Source organism: Budorcas taxicolor, chromosome 8, assembly GCF_023091745.1.
Source record: "Budorcas taxicolor isolate Tak-1 chromosome 8, Takin1.1, whole genome shotgun sequence".
NCBI classification, from domain to species: domain Eukaryota; kingdom Metazoa; phylum Chordata; class Mammalia; order Artiodactyla; family Bovidae; genus Budorcas; species Budorcas taxicolor.
This window is the reverse complement of record NC_068917.1, coordinates 107,265,847-107,287,139: the sequence shown is the minus strand read 5'-3', so window position 1 is coordinate 107,287,139 and position 21,293 is coordinate 107,265,847. Positions and strand designations below refer to the sequence as shown.

The following is a 21,293-nucleotide window of genomic DNA, read 5'->3' as shown; positions in this document are numbered from 1 at the left end:
ACTGTATATAAATATGCTTGGGAAAGCTTTCTTCTTCTCCTTCTCTTTTTTTTTTTTTTCTTAAACCAAACTTGGTTTCTGTTGTAGGCGGTGCATTCCCTAGCGGGGTGGGGTGGGGCCAAGTGTGTTGTGGAAAGGGGAGGGGGGGGGCGGGCAAGGGGAGGAGTAGGCAGTGATTAATTCATCCACTGTGAGAGCTGGGCTTCTATTTAATGGGGGGTCTCTCCGCCCAGAAGGAGTTGGAGGCAACTCTAGGAGCAGCAGGAACATGGCAGAGGGCCTGACACTGGGCTTCGGGGAAACGGCCAGCGTGGAAATGCTGCCAGAGGACGGCGGCTGCAGGCCCAAGGCCAGGGCTGGGCTGGCGTCCAGGAGGAGCAGTGCACGCTGGCCTCTGACCTGCTGCCTGCTGTCGATCCCCATCCTGGCTGCACTCACCACCTACCTGCTCGTCGGGCAGCTCCGGGCTCAAGGAGAGGCCTGTGAGCTCCAGGTAAGTGAGACTTCTCTGTGACCTGGGGGTCCACAGACCTCCGGAGGCCACCCGGCCGCTACTGCAACTCTGGACAGAGCTCCAGGATCTGTCACGGTGCTTGCTTCCACATGCAGAGGAGAGGTGGAATGTGAGGGGTGGCGAAGTCCAAGCTGGTTTTTACTCTTAACATTTCCAGGGTATGAATTGTGCCTTTGGATGTTTATTTTGGAAAGAACTTCAAGCCACATATTTAGATACTGATAATGTACTGATAATTTGGGGATATTCCTTTTCTTTAAAAAAAGCTAAATTATTGGGAGGGTGGAGTGCAAAACTAATACATAGTTGTCGAAAAAAGATTGAAAATACAGATAAAGGGGAAAAGATAATTATCATTACCCATAATGCATGGAGGTGACCACAATTAACATTTTGGGGTAAATAACTTCATATTTTTCAATAAGATGGGTTTATTTTTGAGTCTCCTAATATACTGTGATTTTATTTTTTGTTAGTAAATTCACAGCAGCATGATGACATAGATGGTTGTTTTATATTGCTGTATATGTATGTGTTATAATGTATTTAATCAACCGCCTTTCTTGGGTTTGGAAATATTCTTTATCAAAGCTCCAAAGAGAGCCTCCTACTTGATTATTTATCTCTCCGGTCTTGGTCGGGGTGGGGTGTCAGGGAGCTTAGTCAGAGAACATTGGGTCTAGGAAAGCAATGATGCAATGGTTCGAGAGTGCTGACAGGTGATGGGGGAAAACAGTTCCAGACTAGAAACTCCAAAAACCTCAGAGCCTGAAGAATGTGTCATTCAAGCAATACCCTTCAAAAAAAAAAACAAAACAAAACTCTCCTGCATAATCTGTGATAAGTTATTTAACTTCAGTCCAAAGCATTAAATTCCAGAGGGGAAAACAGGTTCTTCAGCTGGTTTAACTGGAAACCTGTTCTCTAAGCACTGCTGGTGACTTGAAAGCAGAGACATGCTGAACCAGCCGTGGTGAGCGTAACTCTCACCGCCCATCAGGGTCAGCAGAGACTGGGGCCCTGAGACTGACACCGGCTGAGATTCGGAGGCCAGCATCCATGGCCACATGCCACCATTCAGGAAACGTAGAACAGGCAGACAACCCGAATTGCTGCTCATAATTTCAGGAGAACAGGAGGGCATGGGGGTCTGGGCTGTGACCCCTAGACCACCGTGGGGCTGGTTCCTACAAAGTCAAACTGTAGAGTCCAGTCAACATTCTGGACTCTGCCCCTCTTTAGCCAGAAAGAGTCGGGTGCTCTTGAATGAGGCACTAAGTGCTTTCCACCCTGAGCTCTCCTTGATTCTGATGCAAAACCCTGTCTCTGCCCCAAATGACTGCCCAAGGGGTGTTGATCTAAAAGTCCATCAGGCAGGATGCTGTGGTCCCACGGGGGCAGTGATGTACCCAGTCGGGAAGAGAGTCGAGCCACAAGCTGGCACCTGACAGGAAGCTCTGTGAGTGGAAGAACCACGTGCCTGCCCTGTTGTAGGCACTCAAGAGACACAGAAGTTAATATTCTGTTCTGTCATTGCTAAATCAATCTCCCTGGAGAGTAGACATGCGGGGACTTTTGGAGCTGTGGTTTGGTCAGGCTATACAACTTCTTGGTCAGAAAAAAGAGAAAGGGAAATGAGGTTAACTCTGGGGAGGAACTGGAGTCCTGAAAAGAAACACCAGCCCTGTTCAAAGAAGAGACTTAAATAAGAATGTTTAAAGAATTTAAAAGGGGTTCAAAGAAAGGTCAATTTGCTAAGACAGATTAATGGGAAGCACAGGGCTGGCAGCACCCTGGTGCGACCAACGGTATACAGCTGGTCACCGCCTCTTGACCTGAAGAGGCAAACAGAGGGAGGCGCTTTAAAAGAGCCCAAGGAAACCTAACTTGTAGGAGAGGGCCTTCTTGGAGGGACAGCAGGGAGGCAACAGAAAGTGGGCAAGGGAAACTCTGAAGTGTCTGGTCCCAGCCTCTCATCCCATTGGGCAGAACTCAGCTGGAAGCTGGGTTAAAAAGAGCCAGGCAGGCAGCCTGCCAGGAGGGCAGACCCGCCAGGCACAGGACAGAAAGTGGACCCAGAGAGGCTAGCAGACAATAACCAGCTCAGAGGGGATGGAAGACAGTGGGATTCAAGAAGGAAAATCAGTTTACCAGGACAGCTTGGGTAGACATCGCAATGAAATGTCAGGGTTCTTAGCCACCCGACTTTGAAGCCCAGCTCAGTAGCTTCCAGTTGTGTGCATAAGCATGAGGCTTCTGTGTGTGTGTGTTTGCCTGTTTCTCTTTCTGCCAGAAAGGATTCTAATACCTGTGCTCTGACGGCACTAATAAAGCACGTGCAGGTGCAGTTTACATGCTGGAAACGTGGGGAGAGCGGCAGGAACACGTTCAGAGGACTTGCCAGCACCGGCTGTCACGCAGAGTCCATCCAAACTTCCTGTAATTGGAGTGACAGCTGTGGTTGCTGATTGGTTTTCTCCAGAGGAAAAGCCAACTTCTAATTTCTCTATGATAGAAGGTAGTTTTGCAACTCGGAGCAAGGTGCCCACCTAAATTAGGTACCTAGCACTGTAACTGGGAGGTGGGGGCATTATCTTTCCTGATGTTCACATTTCAGAGACATGCTCCCAGGTCCAGGGAGGGGGTGGAGAGAAGAGACCTATGTGGTCTTTGAAAGAGTTTCTATACATTTCAAAGCAGAGAGAAAGCACTTATGAGTTTTCCAACATAAATGCTCGAGGAAAGAGGAAGGGAAAGAAATTTCCCTTATTTTGAACAGGGGGAACAAAGCTTCTTATTTCTCATTTGCACTTGTCCTTATGACCTAGATCCACACCTCAAACCCAAATCTGTCTCCCTCAGAGCCTGACCTGTGATCTGCCCCACTGTGATCTGCCTGAGGGGACTGCCCCAGATGCCCCTAGGGGCAAATCACCACCTTCCCCACCCTCCTCTCCAGGGGCTTCCCTTCTGTGTCCCTGTCCGCTCCTCCTCCTCCTCTTTACCACCCCCACCCAGCCCCACAACCACCATCTTCTGCCAACAGCCTTCAATGAGATCCATGGAATCTGAGCTTGTTTAAGGAAAGATTTTTCAGGCCCAGGCAAATCAATGCTAACACAAGAAAAATTAAGAGAGGAGGGTCACCCAGACCTTCAAATACATTCACAGGCCTCAAGAGCTGGCTGAGCAGCAGAGGATAAACTGATGATAACACGTTAGAGACCATAATGACGATATGCTATGAGCTCCCATCTCACACGTGTAGGGAGAGTTCACAAACATGATCCCACTGGGTGTTCATCCCAACCTAGAGAGGCGGTGAGAGGGGGAACAGAGGCATTTGGCAGACGGGGAACTTGGAGCGAGAGCATCAGTGGAGCACCCAAGGTCGCAGACTAGGCGGATGGAGCAAAGCCTCAGAGCGGACAAATCCAAGGCGCCTTGGTTTCTTTCTTACCTCCCCTCCTCCACCACCCCATCCACAATCAAGCTTTCAGCCAACAAAAGCACTTTCCATTTGCCCCTTTGCATGGATGAAAGAGGGGATCACCCTCATGTACTGGGGAGTTGAGGAGCATGGGGAATAGGAGAACTGCGAAATGAGAGATCCTGTAAAGAGGGGCCTGACCCTGACTCTCCCCATGGGAGCCACAGTGATTCTTGGGAACCTCTTCACCGCACCGCGCCCTGGCCCCACCGCAGTGGCTTCATCTTTCACCCCTCACCCTTCTTTCCTGCCTCTGGCTCCTCAGCCCCTCTGGCTCCCCGAGGTCCCCTCAGGGCTCCAGTGCTCTTGCGCTCCAGGTCCTCACCTGGCCTCTTCCCCCTGTGAGGATTGCACTGAGAGACCTCCTCACTCCACCCATGGAGCAACCGTAGGAGGCCAGCATCCCTAAGATCTTTTCTAATCTACCTCAGAAGAGAGCTGAGGCTTGAGAAGAGGAGGCTCAAAGGGGCTTGAAAGGAAGAGAGTGAGCAACGCGCAGAAGCTCCCCAAGTTTCCGTTTCCCCATCACTACCCACCCCACAGAAGAGCCCTGAGGATTCTAAGGGAAATCCATAAAGCCCCTCGAAAGCACTTGGCAATCTAGGCACTGTTGGGTGTTTGTCCCTTCCTTCCCCTTAGTAGAAGAGAGATTTATAGAAATTAAAAGATGGAAATGCCCTTAGTCCGAGGGTCAACAGCTATGACCCACGGGCCAGATCTCACCCACTGTGTTTGGTGGAAACACAGCCACACCCATGCGCTTACACAATGAACACGTTCACACTGGACACATTACACACTGGATGTTTTCATACAAAGAGCAGAGTAAGTATTTGCGTCAGGCCCTGTGGTCTGCAGAGTTAATATTTACTATGTGGCCCTTTCCAGGAAGTGTCTGCTGACCCTTGATCTAGTCAAATGTTCTCGTCTTACAGTTCAGGAAACCAAGCATCAGAGAAGGGAAGGAAAAGTCCAGGGTCACAGAGCAGGTTAGGGGCAGGCCTAGAATTAGATCCCATGTCTGTGTTTGCTTGGTCTCACTCTACCAGAAACCAGGACCAATTCCTTTCTTGCGGGGTCCCTAGACTAGACTTTGGAAAAGCAACAGCAACTTGTGAGTAGTCTTCCAGGTTTTTCTTAGCAGCAACAAAAATGGTCACCAACACTGTTAAAAAAAGAAAATACTTTAAACGGGACTCCTCCTTCAGGAAATGTGTTAGGAAAGATTCAATGTGACATATTATCCAGTAAGTTGAAGAGAAGAAATAAAAATGAGATTTGAGAAGGGTGGGCTAGTTGCCTTTAGACGAAGTGATCATAAACATAGCATCAGTTAAATATATCATGGTCCTTTCATGCAATGGGAAACTAAAGTGAAGCATCTCTGTATGAAAGGGTGGGAATTTCTTCAAGATGTATGTTAGGTAAAAAATCTGAAGTACATAACAGCATATAGAATGTGAAATACTTCATTTTCTGAAAAAACAATATATATTAATATATATGAATGTGTCTATAAATGCTTAGACTATCTCAAGGAAGATGATCAAATAGACTGATAACTCTGTTAGTATCCAAGTGGGGAAACTGGGTGGCTGGGTAACAAAGGAAATAGGGAGATATTCTTGAACCCATAACATTTTGGACAAAATATATTTGTTACCTATACAGGAAAAAAAAAAAGGAAAGGTAGACACAGTGAAGCATTTGAGACTCTTGAAGCATGCTAGATAGATTTGCATCGTGGAAAAACCATGAGTCAAAAATTCAAACTCAGTTTGAATTCTGGCTTAGCCACTTCTTAGCCATGTTACCTAATCTTCCTGGGCCTCAGCTTTTTAATGTATGAAATAGGGATAATTAGAAATAAAACACTTAAAGTATCTGGCAGGGTGTGGAGTATTAGCAGTTGTAGCAGCTAGGCCCCGGGAATTTCCCTGCTCATGGAAATTACGTCACAAGAGGACGATTTCAGCAGCCTTCCTGGAATCTGCCATCAGCAGTCCAGACAGCAGGTTCTGGCACTGGAAGGCTTTTCTTGGTCTCTTTTGATATTTGTGAGCTGTCTCCATACCTCCTTCTCCACGCTGGTCTTGCCCCCTTCACCCATACTCCAATCCATCTTTTCCTAGCTGCTGTTGAACAAGGCCTGGGCGTTCTTTTGGCCTTTAGTGGCGGTCTATGTCCCCGACTCTGGCCCACAGGTACCCGGAGCCTAGGCCTTCATCTTCCCTCCAGCACAGAGTCTGCGCTCCAGGCATAGCTGAATGCACCGCACTGGCTCAGCCCGAACTCAGCACAGATCCACAGGCCGAGCCCTCAGCGCTGTGTGATGAAGAGTCAGGAATGCCACGGGAGGCATGGCTTCCCAGGGCTGTACCATCGTCAGTTTCGGTCCTTTCCTCCAGGTCCTACTTCTAGAATCATCTGCATGCACTCTCCTCACCTCTCCTCGGTCCCCTCCAATCTCAGTTCCAGCCCTTCCTGAAAATCCCTGCAAGGCTCCTGGTTCTCGTTCTCTGCACCCCTCTTTCTCCTACACATGGCCCCTGAGACGTCCTGGTTTTGCTCCAGACCAGTGGGACCCAACAGTGATGCCAGCTCAGGCTTCAGCATGGTACACACTATAGGGAAAGCCATGGCCCTTCCAGGCCACAACTGTGACCTTATTATAATTTACGGGCTTCCCTGGAGACTCAGCGGTAAAGAACCCACCTGCAATGTGGGAGATCTGGGTTCAATCCCTGGGCTAGGAAGATCCCATGGAGGAGGGCATGGCAACCCACTCCAGTATTCTTGTCTGGAGAATCCCCACGGACAGAGGTACCTGGTGGGCTACAGTCCTTGGGGTCACAAAGAGTTAGACATGACTGAGCGACTAAGCACATTATAATTTATTATATACCAGACACCATTCTAAGCTTTTTCATATTCAGAGTTTTGAGACAAGCACATGAGGTCACGCCTATAAAGTTCTTAATGTGGGATCCAGCATGTGACACGTGCAATGAATGTTTACTGTTGATGTTTAGTGCATCATCTCAGTTAATCCTTGAAATCACACAATGAAGAAAGTACTGCTATTATCTCTGTTTTAGAGAAGATGAATCTGAGGCTTAGAAAATCTAAACCACACACAGAGCGATATTGGGATGTTCGTTGCTCTTAACCGTGATGCTAGTCTGCCTTTGAGTATAAAGCCAGCAAATTATTCACTTTCTGGGGTAGTCAGAGAGGATTTAACAATGATACCCTAGAAAATACCTTTCACATAATAAGTGCTCAAAAATACGACTTCCCTTTCTCCTCTGGGGACACCTAGCAGTCCCTAGCACGCAGAAGACACTCATAAGTGTTTCCTGGATGGAGAGAAGAATGGAAGAATGCACAAGGTACCTGACCTCCCTAAGCCTTAAACTCCCCATCTATAAAACAGAGAGAGTAACATATTTTCTTCCTAGCATTGCGTTGAGAATTCTGCACAACGTCCAGGAAGCTATTGCCTTATGGTAGATGCTCCACAGACATCATTTCTCTGCTGAGGCCACCTTTAAGTGTTTTATTTCACTGAAGCTGTTCCCTCTGTTGGATGAAAGGATTAAGCCCCTTTGCTTGTCTAGAGGAAACACAGTTGAGAGAAGTGCTTTTTGTAAACTGCAGAACCCTGAGCACTCAGTGGCTGCCTCTGCTGTAGCCTCAGGTAGTCTGGGCACAACTGGAGGAGAAGCCCAGCCCATTCCTAAGGTCAAACCAGAGGCAAAGTGCAGAGAATCCAGAGGAGGTGAGGGTGTGCTGCAGAAATGAAAGGATGGGAGGGCAACTGAGCTGGTATGTGAATTGCACACTTCCGCTGGAGTTCCTGGCTACTGACTCCATGATCCATCCATTCCCTTTTTAAAATAAACACACATTACTCAAGGCCAGCGTCCTCTTCTAAGAGAGCACAGACAGCCCTGTGGCAGCAGCACCGTGGCTCTCAGAGGTCACCCCCCAGCCTGGTGTCCTTAACAAGACCCTGCAGCTGAAAGCAGCAACAAGCATGGGGTTTGAATGGATGAGGCTATATCCCAATCCTTTAACTCCTGTAGACTCTGCAAGGGCAGGAGTCTAGAAGCAAACTGTGGACTAAGGAGGCCTCTCCTGTTCAGAGAAAGAGAGAGCCGTCCAGAGCATCAAAAGAATCCAAATGTGCCACTAGTCATACATAGACCCAGGGGTGGCTTCTGTTCACCACTGCAGTGGTGGAGATGAAGGGAAGGTATGTGGAACCATTGTAGCCACACGTGCTGGGAAACAAATTCACTCAGAAGGACAATGCAGATAGTGGAGTGCCGTTTATTACATTGGCGGGCCCAAGGCAGAGCCCTCTTACCCAAGGACCCCGACCAGTTTCTGTGAAAACCTTATATACCCTAAGTGTACGTGCCCAAACCCACCTCCCCAAATTCCCTGAAACTAGTCTGAACAAAGGAAAAAGAAAGATACAATCAAAGTTAACCCGTGATTCATATGCCTTAAGCCTGAGTACTGGAGTGGGTTGCCTTCTCCAGATAGTTAACAGTGGACAGTTATCAATAGGCTTGAGGTCATATCCCAATAAGCATAATAGAATGTATGATTCTATTCGGTTGTACAGATAATTAGGGTATTCTTTTAGGCTATGGAGAGCCCTAGGGCTCTTCCTTCCGAGGGCCTGGTTTTCCAGTTGGTATGTCGTTTCCATAGATACTGGGCATAGAACTCAAAGTCCATTAGTCTGGCCCAAGATGGAGTCCTGCTTTCAAGATAGAGCCTGTTCTGTTTCCTCCTTCAGAACCAACAACACATACCGTAAGGATTGACTGAGCCCAAACAAAGAAGGAAAATGTCGGCTTTCTACTCTACGCACATGGTCTTTCTTAGCCATCACAACAGTCTTGGGAGGAAAGAATCTGTTTGCTTTCATTGATGAGACTGTCTCATTGAGGTTGTCACGTGTACGTGCTCAGTCACGTCCAACTCTCTGCAACCCTATGGACTGTAGCCCATCAGGCTCCTCTGTCCATGGGATTCTCCAGGCAAGAATATTGTGATGGGTTGCCAGTTCCTCCTCCAGGGGATCTTCCTGATTCAGGGACTGAACCCACGTCTCCGGCATCTCCTGCATTGCAGGTGGATTCTTTACCGCTGTGGACACTAGGAAATAATACAGCTGAGATTTCCACCTTTTGTTGGAAAGGTGCAAACACCACATTCTTTGCCTTGCACCACTTGGAGTGTTCCATGTAAAGCTCCATCCAGTGTAACTTGGAGGTGGATGAAATGAAATGGCTTTGGCATCAAACGTTTCCAGGTTGGGTATATCCTTGTGCAAGTACCAACAGGAAATTGCAAAAGGAAAAGGCAAGGCCACAAGCATCTGTGTATTTCTCCTAGAAGTTCTGGGAGAATGTTATGGGTCATAAAGCACTTATGTCTTTGCAACTGTGGTATTTATGATGGTAAGAAATAGATGTCTCTTCCTGTTTATGAATTTACTATGGAGTGAGTACAGACTATGGGTCATTAGTTAAAATATGCTCAAGGGATTTTTCTGGGGAAATGCCAATAGGAGAATCTCAAAGACCATATCACTTCAGGCTCATCCATCATGTAGTCGGCTAATGTTTATGGGGCTCCTGACATGTGCCAGTCTGTACTTGGTCTAAAGGTTCAGATCCCTCACCCTCTTTGCCTTTGACTTATAAAGACGATAAACAGGTGATAACCTCTCCTGAGAGCAACTGGAATACTAGATGAGGCAAGCACAAAAGCACTAACAGTGCCTGGCACCAAGGAGCCCTCAACTAGACTGCAGTCTCCTCCTTCCCTCCATCCTTCCTTTTTCCTTGTTGGAGCTATTACAGAATTTCCAAAATGTCTGAAGTAATAGGTCATGGTTAGTTTGAGTTGCTGCTGCTGCTAAGTCACTTCAGTCATGTCCGACTTTGTGCGAACCTATGAACTGTAGCTTGCCAGGTTCTCTGTCCATGGGGTTTTCCAGGCAAGAACACTGGAGTGGGGTACCATTTCCTTCTCCAGGGGATCTTCCCAACCCAGGGATCAAACTGGGTCTCTTGTGTCTTAGCTGCATTGGCAGGCAGGTTCTCTACCACTCAGTTTCCCAGATGGAGCAGTGGTAAACAGTCTGCCTGCCAATGCAGCTAAGACACAAGAGACGCTGGTTCAATCTGCGGGTTGGGCAGATCCCCTGGAGGATGGCAAGGCAACCCACTCCAGTATTCTTGGCTGGAAAACCCATGGACAGAGGAGCCTGGTAGGCTACGGTCTGCAGAATCGCAAAGAGTGGATCCTGACTGAGCATGCACACGCTATGCACACACTATGGAATCTATGTGCACCACCCCCTCAAAAAAAAAAAAAAAAAAAGCAAGAAGGGAAAAAAAATCAAATGCAAGTGAAAATTCCCTGATCTATAAGAAATATCTTCCCTGGTGACTCAGATGGTAAAGAATCTTCGTGCAATGCAGGAGACCCAGGATCGATCCCTAGGTTGGGAAGATCCCCTGGTTGGGAAGATCCCCTGGAGGAAGAAATGGCAACCCACTCTAGTATTCTTTCCTGGAAAATTCCATAGACAGAGGAGCCTGGCGGGCTATGGTCCATGGGTTCCCAGAGAATCGCAAGTGACTGAGCAACTAATACTTTCACTTTTACTTTTATTAACTAACTTTATAAGAACTAAAAGGGAAAAAGCATGAGTTTGCTTTGCTTGGGCTAATAAATACCAAAGTAGCAAGCATCCTACTTTCCCATGAACATATATACTGGTGTGCAGAGACATTTGCATCTTCTGATTCTGATCCTGGCCAGCTTCCACAACTTTCAACAAATATTTCTAGGGCTGTGACTAAGCAGAGAGCAGAGCCTGATGAAAACAACCTCTGGAGGCCTCTGTACTAAACGACTATGGCTATCCACTTCCACCTAATCTTTTTTTTTTTTTTTTTTCAGATTTAAACAAAATCTCAAAACTTTGCATTTAGAATACATGCAAAGTTTTGGATTTCCTTTTTTATATATAAATTTATTTATTTTAATTGGAGGCTAATTACTTTACAATATTGTATTGGTTTTCATACATCAAGTTGTAAAATTCTGGCTAAACTCACTGAAACTGAATCTTACTCCATCTTCTGCTCTCTCTTCTGTCTGTCATTCTGGTGCATGGGCATCAGTTGGACAATCCAGTGGGAGAGCCAGGCACTGTCTGAGGTGCTAGGAATGTGGGGATGAGCAAGCCAGACCAAGTCTTGCTAGAGAGACGAAGCAATCAGCCCACAAATAAGCAACAACTCTTCAGGGAGTGATAAATGCTCTTAAGGGGAAATAAAACTTGGATCCTTGTTCTCAGCCAGTGATTTGAGAAGGCATTTAATGGGAAATAGATATGGGAAAGAGAATTATATTTCTCAGGGGTGCTCTTGGATTCTGTATTTATTCAGATTTGTGAGCTAATGTTGCAGTAACCAGCACTTCTCAGGAGCCATCATCTCCTTGGTACCCCAGAATAACCAAAAGTGATAAACAGGAGTCAGGGTTGGAAGACAGTAGGCCACTTACTGACATTTTTCCTAAGCAACCACCTTGAGAGCAACAGGCATTGAGCCAAAACACGGGCATAAACCTTGCCTCGAAAACTTTCTGTTTCATCCTCTCAAATCTCCTGTTTATTCATTCCTGCTTCGCATCACAGTCATCTTCTTTCCATGATAGAGTGATTATTAAGAGAAAAAGTGGACTTTCCTGGTGCTACTGTGCATAAGAATCCTCCTGCCAATGCCAGGGACACGAGTTCAAGCCCTGATGCAGGAAGACTCCACATGTCAAGGAGCAACTAGGTCCATGGGCCACAACCACTGGGCACGTGCTCTAGCGTCCATGAGTTGCAACGACTGAGCCGGCGTGCCCTAGAGCCTGTGCTCCTCAGCAAGAGAAACCACCGCAATGAGAAGGCCACGCACCACAACACAGAGAAGCCCCTGCTTGCCACAACTAGAGAAAGCCTGCATGCAGTAACGAAGACTCAGTACAACCAAAAATAGAAATAGATAAATCATTTTTTAAAGAAAGAGAGAGACATAGCAATGGAAGGCTTTAGATGCTGTTCATGGAAAGAGAGTCCCAGCTGACCCTCTTCTTGGAGACCCTTGGAATGTTTTGTTCTTCAAACCTGCCAACTGGCAGGCACTATCACAGCCTCCAGATGTTTGGTAGCATGCTGGGTGGGCCACTTCAAACCCACACACATCCATCCATATATGAAAATAAAATGTGTGCCCAAGTTACAGAAATCCAGCAGAGCAAATAGGGAAATGAGTTCACTCCCAAATTCTTGCTAAAGACAATCGGACTCTGAGCCATGAGAAATGCTCCAGACTCTTAGCTGAAAGTCTGCTTAGACAAAAATAAGCAAGATGTTCACAAAGATCTCTCAGTGAAGAACTCAATGAAGTAGAAGGCCAACCGGGGAAGGTACCGTTTCCTACACCAGGGGATGCAACCAGGCTACCCAGTTCTCTCTGAAAACTCACCTTCAGTTTCCTGCCTTGCCAAAGGGTCAAGTCCTTTATCAGCTGTGTCAATAACAAGTAAGGAAACAGCTACAGAATAAGCTCATTTCTAGGCTGCTTCCCTGCCTATCAAGCTCATCCAAGGTCTTCATGCTGGATAAGTCATCATGTTGATTGGGTTTAAGTGTTCAAAGACGACTGTGCTCATGGCGCTATGCTAAAAGCATATAATGTATTCATTTGGCAGCAATGCTCTGTTGAGCCTCTTCACTCTTGCACAAGCTTCCGGCCTTGTCCAAAATGGTCATTATCTTTATTACATGGCTAATACCTGTAAGACTCAGTTCAAGGGTAATTCCCCCTAATTCTCCCACTTCTGGGCCAAGTTCCTGTTTTCTGGACTCTGTGTTTCCCTCACTGCCACAGTGCATGGAACCTCTAGCACTTATCCATGCACCTCAGCAGATGAGGAACTTGCCCAGAAGTTAGAAGGAATAATGGCTGAGGACTTAGGATTCTGGAGTCAGTTGGCCTGGGCTAAAGCCCTGCTCCTCCACTTTCCAAGTATAAGACACTGGGCAAGTTTCTTAGTGTCCCTAGGCCTAATTTTCAATATGAGGATATAAAGAGCATCCACTGCAGAGACTCACTGCCAGGATGAAGGAGGTAAAGCACATGAAGGGCTTAGCACAGCACAGTGCTGCTCCTCAGGGAATAAACAAGGCTGCATTTACGGCCTTTTTCGGGTCTCTTGAATCATTCACTTAGTTGCCTCTCATGCCTGGAGTAGAGAGAACCTGCTGCTTCTCTTGCTCAGTCGCTCAGTCGTGTCCGACTCTTTGTGACCCCGGGGACTGTGGCCCAGCAGGCTCCTCTGTCCATGAGATTCTCCAGGCAAGAATAGTGGAGTGGGTTTCCATGCCCTCCTGCAGGGGATCTTCCTGATGCAGGGATCAAACCTGTGTCTCAAGTGTCCCCTGCACTGCCAGTGGATTCTTGACCGCTGAGCCACCAGGGAAGCCAAAGAGAACGTGGAAAGGGATAAATAGTGGATAACAAGGCTGGGGTGGGAGCTGGGACTTTAATTCCAACATAAGCATTTAGCACTGTGTCTGAAAGGTTAGAGGGGACACTGAAGGTTTAAGAACAGAGTTGTGTCTCAGAGTGATGCTTCAGAAAAAGCCCTTTGAGGCAGCTTAAGAGATGGGTTCAAGAAAAGAAGGAACCAGGTGGAGGAAGACCTGTTAGGAGGCTGTGGGAAGGATCCAGGAGAGCAGTGTGCTGAAACCTGGAGTAGAGGCATGAATGACAAAATTTTCAAAATAAAAATAATACTTGGGTTTGTGTAAGAAGAAAGAAGCCAGCAAATTTCAGGCTTGGTAACTGAAGAGAAGCAGTAGTGGCACCATCAACACAACACACAACTAGGAAGTGGAGAAAAGGGCGCTGGGAGGGGAGAGAGTCATTAGGCAATGCGGGTGGGGGGCTTCCCGTAGACGTCAGGCAACATGTCTTGGGAGTCACACAAGCCTGGCGGCCTGGGCTCTAACAAGATCACTGTTATCACAGAACTGCTCCGACCTAGACCCACCAACAACCCAGTTACGTCCATAAGACCACATGTGCCTATGCAGAGAATCCACACACACAACATGTGTAGACACAAAGATGCAGAAACACATTGACTTACACCCTCTCCCACTGATAAAACTGTCTTCTCTCTTACTCACAGTTTCTCATTCACAAGCGCACACACACACATACACACATGAATTTTAAAACGTAAAATTAACCAAGTGTTCATGGTGACACTATGATCAGTGGTCACGTGGACTATGTAGCTGCAAGAACCAAATTAAAAGACCCTGAGTTGAGTCAAAGTTGTAGCAGAGAAGAGAACATTGGATAATGTAAGACAGTGATCTTATTCCTAAACTGAGAACTTAGTTCTGCTCCTGAGTTCGTATGCAGGTCTTACGAGTGGTGCTTCTTCACTTCCTAGGCCTTCTCCACACTGACTCATACGTTTTCTTCATCTCTGACCCAGGGGTTATCTGTTGCTGGGGATGTTATTATTCCCATTTGTCAAATGAAAATGCCAAAGCTCGGAGTGGAAGTATCTTGCTCAAGATTATACTGTTAATAAATGGTAGAACCAGGATTCAAATCCAGTCTGTCTACCCCCAAAAGCAGTTACTCTTTAACTACCCTTTGGTATCTGAAATGGCTCACAAACTAGGGTTGCAAGAATGGAAAAGTCTTCATATATTACAAAGCAATAAGGCAGAATTATGGAGGGTGATGATGAGAGAGTATAGTCATTTCTTTTTCAGTCTCATTTTTTGCAACAGTTCCAATTTTTAAATTGTGCTAAGGAAAAGAAAATACAGCAACTGTGGCTATTTGTTCAAATAACAGAAGCAACGATAAGATGTCAGAGTGCCCTAGCATGGAGCAGGAAAAGCTCTCAGGACAAAATTTTAAAGCTGAGCTTCAGAGACAAGCCTAGGAGAGAGAAAGGTCATTGGGGTGCTGGAAGAGGAAAGGAGAGCGCTTGGGTGCAAGACTTCCATCAACCCAATATTCCCATGCCCATCTCCCTTATCTCTGAGGACCAAGGCCTGGTAGCAGCAGCATCTTAACTGTGCTCACGATATGGGCAGTGGGTCAAAAGGACCACAGATGACCTGAACCATGTCTTTCTTTCCCAACAGACTCAAAAAGAACAGGAGATTGGACCTTCGCATCAGCGAGCTTGTAAGTGTGTTCATATTTTATGCCATTTCTTGTGGGGTGCAAGAACGTTTCTTGCAGTTCTGGTATGTGGGAAGTTCAGATGCAGACTCAGAGGAAAAGTGAGGCTCCTCCTCAGTCACTAGGAAGGCAGAATGGTGCCAAGGCCAAGTGTAAGGCCTGTGGAGTTGACAGTCTTGAAACAAATAATTTCACCTTCCTCGATCTCAGTTTACTCACCTATAAAAAATGGTGATAATAGTACCAACCTCCCAAGGTTAGTGTGGATTAAGTTAACTCCTAGAAAGGTATTTTTGCAATACCTAGCACATCAAATGTATGCAGTAATTTTTCTTATCATCAATAACATCATCTTTATTACTACAGTTAGAACACAGTTATCCAATATAATCATCTCTGAGAACTGACAGGGAAACAGAGGTCCAGAGAGGGAAGGGAATTTGCCAAGGTCACGTAGCTACAGGGCAGTCCCCAGCTAATTCTGTTAGCACGTTCAGATGGCTCAGAAAATACAGTTGAAGGGACAATGAAGAAGGCCAATCAGCTCCCACAGAACAGACAGAAGCAAAGGAAAGGCAAGATGAGCTTTGATGAACACCAACCACGTGCCAGGAGTCATGTTGAGCACTCATCATCCATGGTAGGAACTGATGTGCCCATCTTAGATATGAGAAAACAAGAGTTTCAGGTTGGATAACTTGGCCAAAGTCATGGGGTCAAGATTCACTTGTGTTCAAGATTATTTCTTCTGAGGCTGCCCTGCCCCTGGGTGGAGGGAACCCTGAACCAAGGTGGAGGAGAAGAATGCTTCTCTCCAGTTGCAGGCACCATGCAACTCCCCAAATGCTGTCTTCACTCCAGTCACCCTCCCACTCATACAAGCATTTTTCTCCTTTCCTTACAGATGTACCTCCTGGAACTGACAGGGAGAAACCAAGGGCACACCTGACAGGTAATATCTTCTGAGTGTGTTTTCGAAGAGGCTATGGGCCATGGACCTGAGGTTTCTTTCAGTGTTTGCCAAAACTCAAGTGTGTAGCTTTAAAACAGAAACCACACCCCTTGGTAACAAGACTCAGTCAAGGGTTTTCAGATTTCTTCCTCCCTTGAAGGGTCCAAAGCCCCTTTGTTTCTTGGGCATTTTCTTTCAGATTCTATCAGCTCTCCTCCTTCTCTATCATTTTGCCCTTCCTTCTCACACTTGGTCATTCAGAAATGACTTTTCTCAGATTCAGAGAGTCATATAATTGTAAACCTAGTCAAAGAGGAATGCTCCCCTGAGTTGCCAATTTATTGAGTCCATCTGTGCTCTATTCAAGATGAAGTTATTGGACATTTACATTCAGCTAGGTATTTCTAACAAATTTTCATTTGTGAAAAGATGAAGAGCAATCTCTTAGCATCGCCAGTTAGTCAGATTCCCAAGTTTAGTGTGGACATTCCTGACACCTTGTGTCTGGAGTCACACATACTTCTAAGACTCCAGAAACGAAAGCAAGACAGTGCAGCAAGATGTATTAAAAACCCACTGAGATACCAGAGCGTTAAAAGAAGCATATTCTTCTGACCTATAACAAAGTCTGCAACCCACAAAGGGCTATCCCTGTGGCCCACATTTGCCTTAATATTTGACCAAGTGGGAACTGTGGTGAGTCCTAAGTGAGGATGAGGGCCAGGGAGATGTCAGTTGCTCTCACTCACCACTTACCTATGAAAATGGGAGATACTGAACAGGCTTGGCAGGAAAATCCTAGAAACCAAGTATGGAGATGCCACTCCTTTTCCTATTGAGTGGGGGGAATGGAAATTGGAACAGGAATCTATCCCAGGTTTACTGCGCTTTTAATATGTCTCAAGCACTGCTGTTTTCCCTAGTGGCTCAGGTGGTAACAAATCTGCCTGCGATGCAGGAGACCCGGGTTCGATCCCTGGGTCAGGAAGATTCCCTGGAGACGTGAACGGCAACCCACTCTAGTATTCTTGCGTGCGGAATTCCATGAAGAGAGGAGCCGGGCGAGCTACAGTCCATGGGGTCTCAGAGAGTCAGACACAACTGAGCGACTAACACTTTTGAAAACTACACACTATGGTAGACATTTTACATTCACGATCTCTTTCAAGCTGCGTATCAGCCCAATAAGATGGGGACACGGAGGCTCAGACAACTAAATTCACTCTCCCAAGTCACAGGACGAGGAAGAGCTGAGATTTGAGACTGACTCCAACTATTTCCACTACAACATACTCGCTACTCAAAGTCCTGCTTGCTGCTGTGTTGACCTAGCTAATTGCATACCAATTTAACAGAACTGACCTTGTCTAGAAAATATATGCTTTTGCTTCTAATCATCTGAAATTAAGCTTTTTTTTTTCCTCTCTAATTTTTGACTGCACTTGGCATACGGGATCTTAATTCACTGACCAGGAATGGAACCTGTGTCCCCTGAAGTGGAAACGTGGTGTCTTAACCACTGGACTGCCAGGGATGTTCCAGGAAATGACTTTTTTAAAATCTATAGCATCACCCACAAAGAAGGAGTAGAGACTATCAGAGGTGACTGGTAAAAATGGCTTTTACAGATTTTGCAGAGAAACAACAGAGCTGCCAGGGCCCACTCAGTGCAGGGATCAGGAAAGACCACACACATTCTAAACATGTGTCGTAATCGCAGAAGAAGTCACAATGTAGTCAGCAATGGGAAAGACACTTTAGAAAATCCGGGAACCAGGTTTTGGTCACTTAACAAGTGAGAAGTTTGCTGAACACTTCTTTAAACATAACCTATCCCCAAACTGTGGCCAACAGTACATAATAGTTATTGCTATGAATTTCAAAAGCAGTTGTAGGAAATTAAAATGTGTTTTTATTTTTTCTGAAAAGTACCAGTTTTATTGCAGGTTATCTTATTTGCAATCAATGGTTTGAATCAATGGTTTGATTCTATTCATTTTTTTTCTGCTATCGACAAAGCCTCATAAAAAGCGTTCATTCCTATGTTCTATATAATGTATGTGAAAATGAAAATGTTAGTCGCTCAGCTGTGTCCAACTTGCAAGCCCATGGACTGTAGCCCCAGGCTCCTCTGTCCACAGGATTCTCCAGGCAAGAAAGCTGTGGTGGGTAGCCATTCCCTTCTCCAGGGCATCCTCTCGACCCAGGGATCAAACCCAGGCCTTCTAAATTGCAGGCAGATACTTTACTGTCTGAGCCACCATTTTAAATAATGCAAACAGAAAAACATAATAAAGTATATATAAAAAGAAAAAGGTTTATTTTTTAATGTCAAAATTAAAGAAGTTAGCTTATTTGGGGAAAGAGAATAAATATATATAGAAGTAACACTGTATCCAGCCATCACGATAAAAACGTCCACATCTCTTCCATTCGTCTGCTCTTTAGAACAAGACTATGAGAGAGCTTTGTCTCCAGTTCACAGGCAGGAGACTGAGTTTCAGACAGAAGAGCCTCCATGTTATAGAGTCAGGATTAGAACAGGGCCTCGGGGGCCCAGAGTCCCGGTCCCTTTCACTCCTCAAGTCTGTGGTATTTTGGCTTACATTTTGGCCCTTTTGATGTGGGAGAAGCACTGCAAAATCTTTTGGATCTCTGGTGTTCTGCATGCTAAATCTTTATTAATTACTGCCTGTGTTTCACGTGGCTTTGGAATAGGCATTGGAAGGGAGTGATAGGGTACATGACTCTCTCTGACATCTCTCTCAGTAGCAGAGCATTTCCGAAACCAAAAGGCTAGTAAAAGTGAACGTAGTTTAGAGGATGTTCCTAACATACATTATCTCTTAATCCTTTCCACTGGTATTATCTCCTTTTCATTTTCATTTTTTTAATGTTTTTTTTTTGTTGTTGTTTTAAGGAAAAGTACAAAAAAAACCAAATCCTCTTTAATAAATACTTTATGCAAAATACTTTATGCAAAGTGCGGAGGTTGGAGAGGGAAGAGACTTGCAAACGGAAGGACCTCAGACCATAAAGTCTGCAAGTTTCTCAAGAGATAGGCTGAAGGGTTTTCCTTTTATAGAAGGGAGCACATACAGCTAAAAAGAACCATGTTTGGGGAAGTAGGATGGAAGTTTGGCTTGATCAGCTCAGTGAATGCTTTATCCTGAGGCCAGCATATTTTCAGGAGGCTGGCTCAGGTTGAGGATCAGGTTGAAGGTGGACAGAATTTCAGGTGCCTGGAGAAAGGAGAGTAGGAGATTTTTTTTTAACCTTCTTTGGTTTCCAAGATCACAGGGCTCAGAAAAAATTCAAATTTATCAAACAGGAAAATTCAAGTCCAGAGAGGCAAAATGATTTGCTTGAGGTCACCTGCCTAAGATGCTACTCTCTGAACAAAAGTGTATGTCCATTCACACATCCTCTACTCATTCCTTCTCAAGGAGACTGTTAGCGTTGGTTTTATCCAATCTCTTTACTCTTTGAAAATGATGTAAGATTCTTCTTAGCAAATTCCTTAGGTTCTGACACAAGCAATGAAACCACCCTCTTGTCTTTGCAGTTGTGAGACAGACTCCCATGCAGCCCTTGAAAAATCAGTTCCCAGCTCTACACTGGGAACATGAACTTGGCTTGGCCTTCACCAAGAACCGGATGAATTACACCAACAAATTCCTGGTGATCCCAGAGTCGGGAGACTACTTTGTTTACTCCCAGGTGACCTTCCGAGGGACCATATCTGAGTGTGGTGAAATCAGCAAAGGGAGGCAACCAAACAAGCCAGACTCCATCATTGTGGTCATCACCAAGGTAACAGACAGCTACCCCGAACCAACCCAGCTCCTAATGGGGACCAAGTCAGTGTGTGAAATAGGCAGCAACTGGTTCCAGCCCATCTACCTAGGGGCCATGTTCTCCTTGAATGAAGGGGACAAGCTGATGGTGAATGTCAGTGATATCTCTTTGGTAGATTACACAAAAGAAGATAAAACCTTCTTCGGAGCCTTCTTGCTATAGTGGTAAGACAGATGTCATTGTATGGAGGTCCTCTGCTTCTTAGGTCCTAATTTTCCTCACTCATAATTATAACCAGGAGGCTTTGTCAGAGCACTGATAGAGACAGCGGTTAAGAAATTTAGGGGCCAAAAATTCATACTTTATGTACCTGACTGATGAGAATACTAATCAGAAAAAGGCAGAAGAGAGCAGACCTATTATCAGAGCTGCCTGGAAGAGCGGTGAGTTTCTAAACATTAAAACACTGATCACCAAATGAATGGAACATTTCCATGCCTGGCTCCTATGCATTTGTCAAGAAGAGGGCCTAGGTACTGTTCAATTTCATTATGCAGCATTTGCTTCAGTTCAGGAAACTTAAAAACAAAATTCAAAGCCCCAGAAATAGTCCAAACACTTCAGAGGCAAAATCCTTCATCAGTTCCCCCAAACACATATTTTATTGCCTTACCGAAAAAAAGAAAAAGAGAACTGATATTTCTTATAAATGTTCTTCAAGAAAAGGAATTCATTTTCATGCCATCCGTGCCAAATGAGAAAAACTACCTTTCTTTTTATTATGTACACATGCATCAAAACAAGCAACTGTGAGTTCCACATGCATATTAAAAATACAACAGCACCTATTCAGCACAGTGTTCTTGAGTACCTTTTATGTGTGTGCTAAACCAAACCATGCTATGAAGAACGAGACAGACTCTACCCAAATGTATATGGATACCTGGCTCCTGGTCAAATACCACTCAATGTATTTCAAGGTCTAATTCCAACTCCTAACAAATATCACCGGATACTGTTAAACATAAGATTTCTGGAGCTCTCCTCACTATGTAAGACAACCAGCTGATTCGGCCATTCAGGAAACTTGAAGACAGGAGTTCTAGCAAACAGACCAATCATATAACAAAGCTGATTGATCCCAAGAGACGATGGACTTATTCCCTGGGAGGAAAATGCCAATCACCAAATCTGGAGATGTTAACTGAGATGTGCTTTGAGGTTTGACTCACT

The 21,293-nt window shown here is 45.5% G+C and overlaps 1 protein-coding gene across 1 annotated transcript; it reads left to right on the top strand.

The window, feature by feature from the left end:
* Positions 1-220: 220 nt before the first annotated feature.
* Positions 221-20,282, top strand: TNFSF15 (TNF superfamily member 15). The gene is made up of 4 exons (XM_052645393.1): positions 221-493; positions 15,271-15,313; positions 16,215-16,262; positions 19,828-20,282. Exons 1-4 carry the CDS (start codon positions 269-271, stop codon positions 20,280-20,282), a joined length of 771 nt encoding a protein of 256 aa, XP_052501353.1. The 5' UTR covers positions 221-268.
* Positions 20,283-21,293: the final 1,011 nt, after the last annotated feature.

Bases quoted from the DNA above. Each gene is read 5' to 3' on its own strand.
- TNFSF15 (XM_052645393.1), top strand. From the start codon at position 269: ATGGCAGAGGGCCTGACACTGGGCTTCGGGGAAACGGCCAGCGTGGAA. The intron at 494-15,270 runs GTAAGTGAGACT...CTTTCCCAACAG, and splicing joins GAGAGGCCTGTGAGCTCCAG to ACTCAAAAAGAACAGGAGAT. The intron at 15,314-16,214 runs GTAAGTGTGTTC...CTTTCCTTACAG, and splicing joins ACCTTCGCATCAGCGAGCTT to ATGTACCTCCTGGAACTGAC.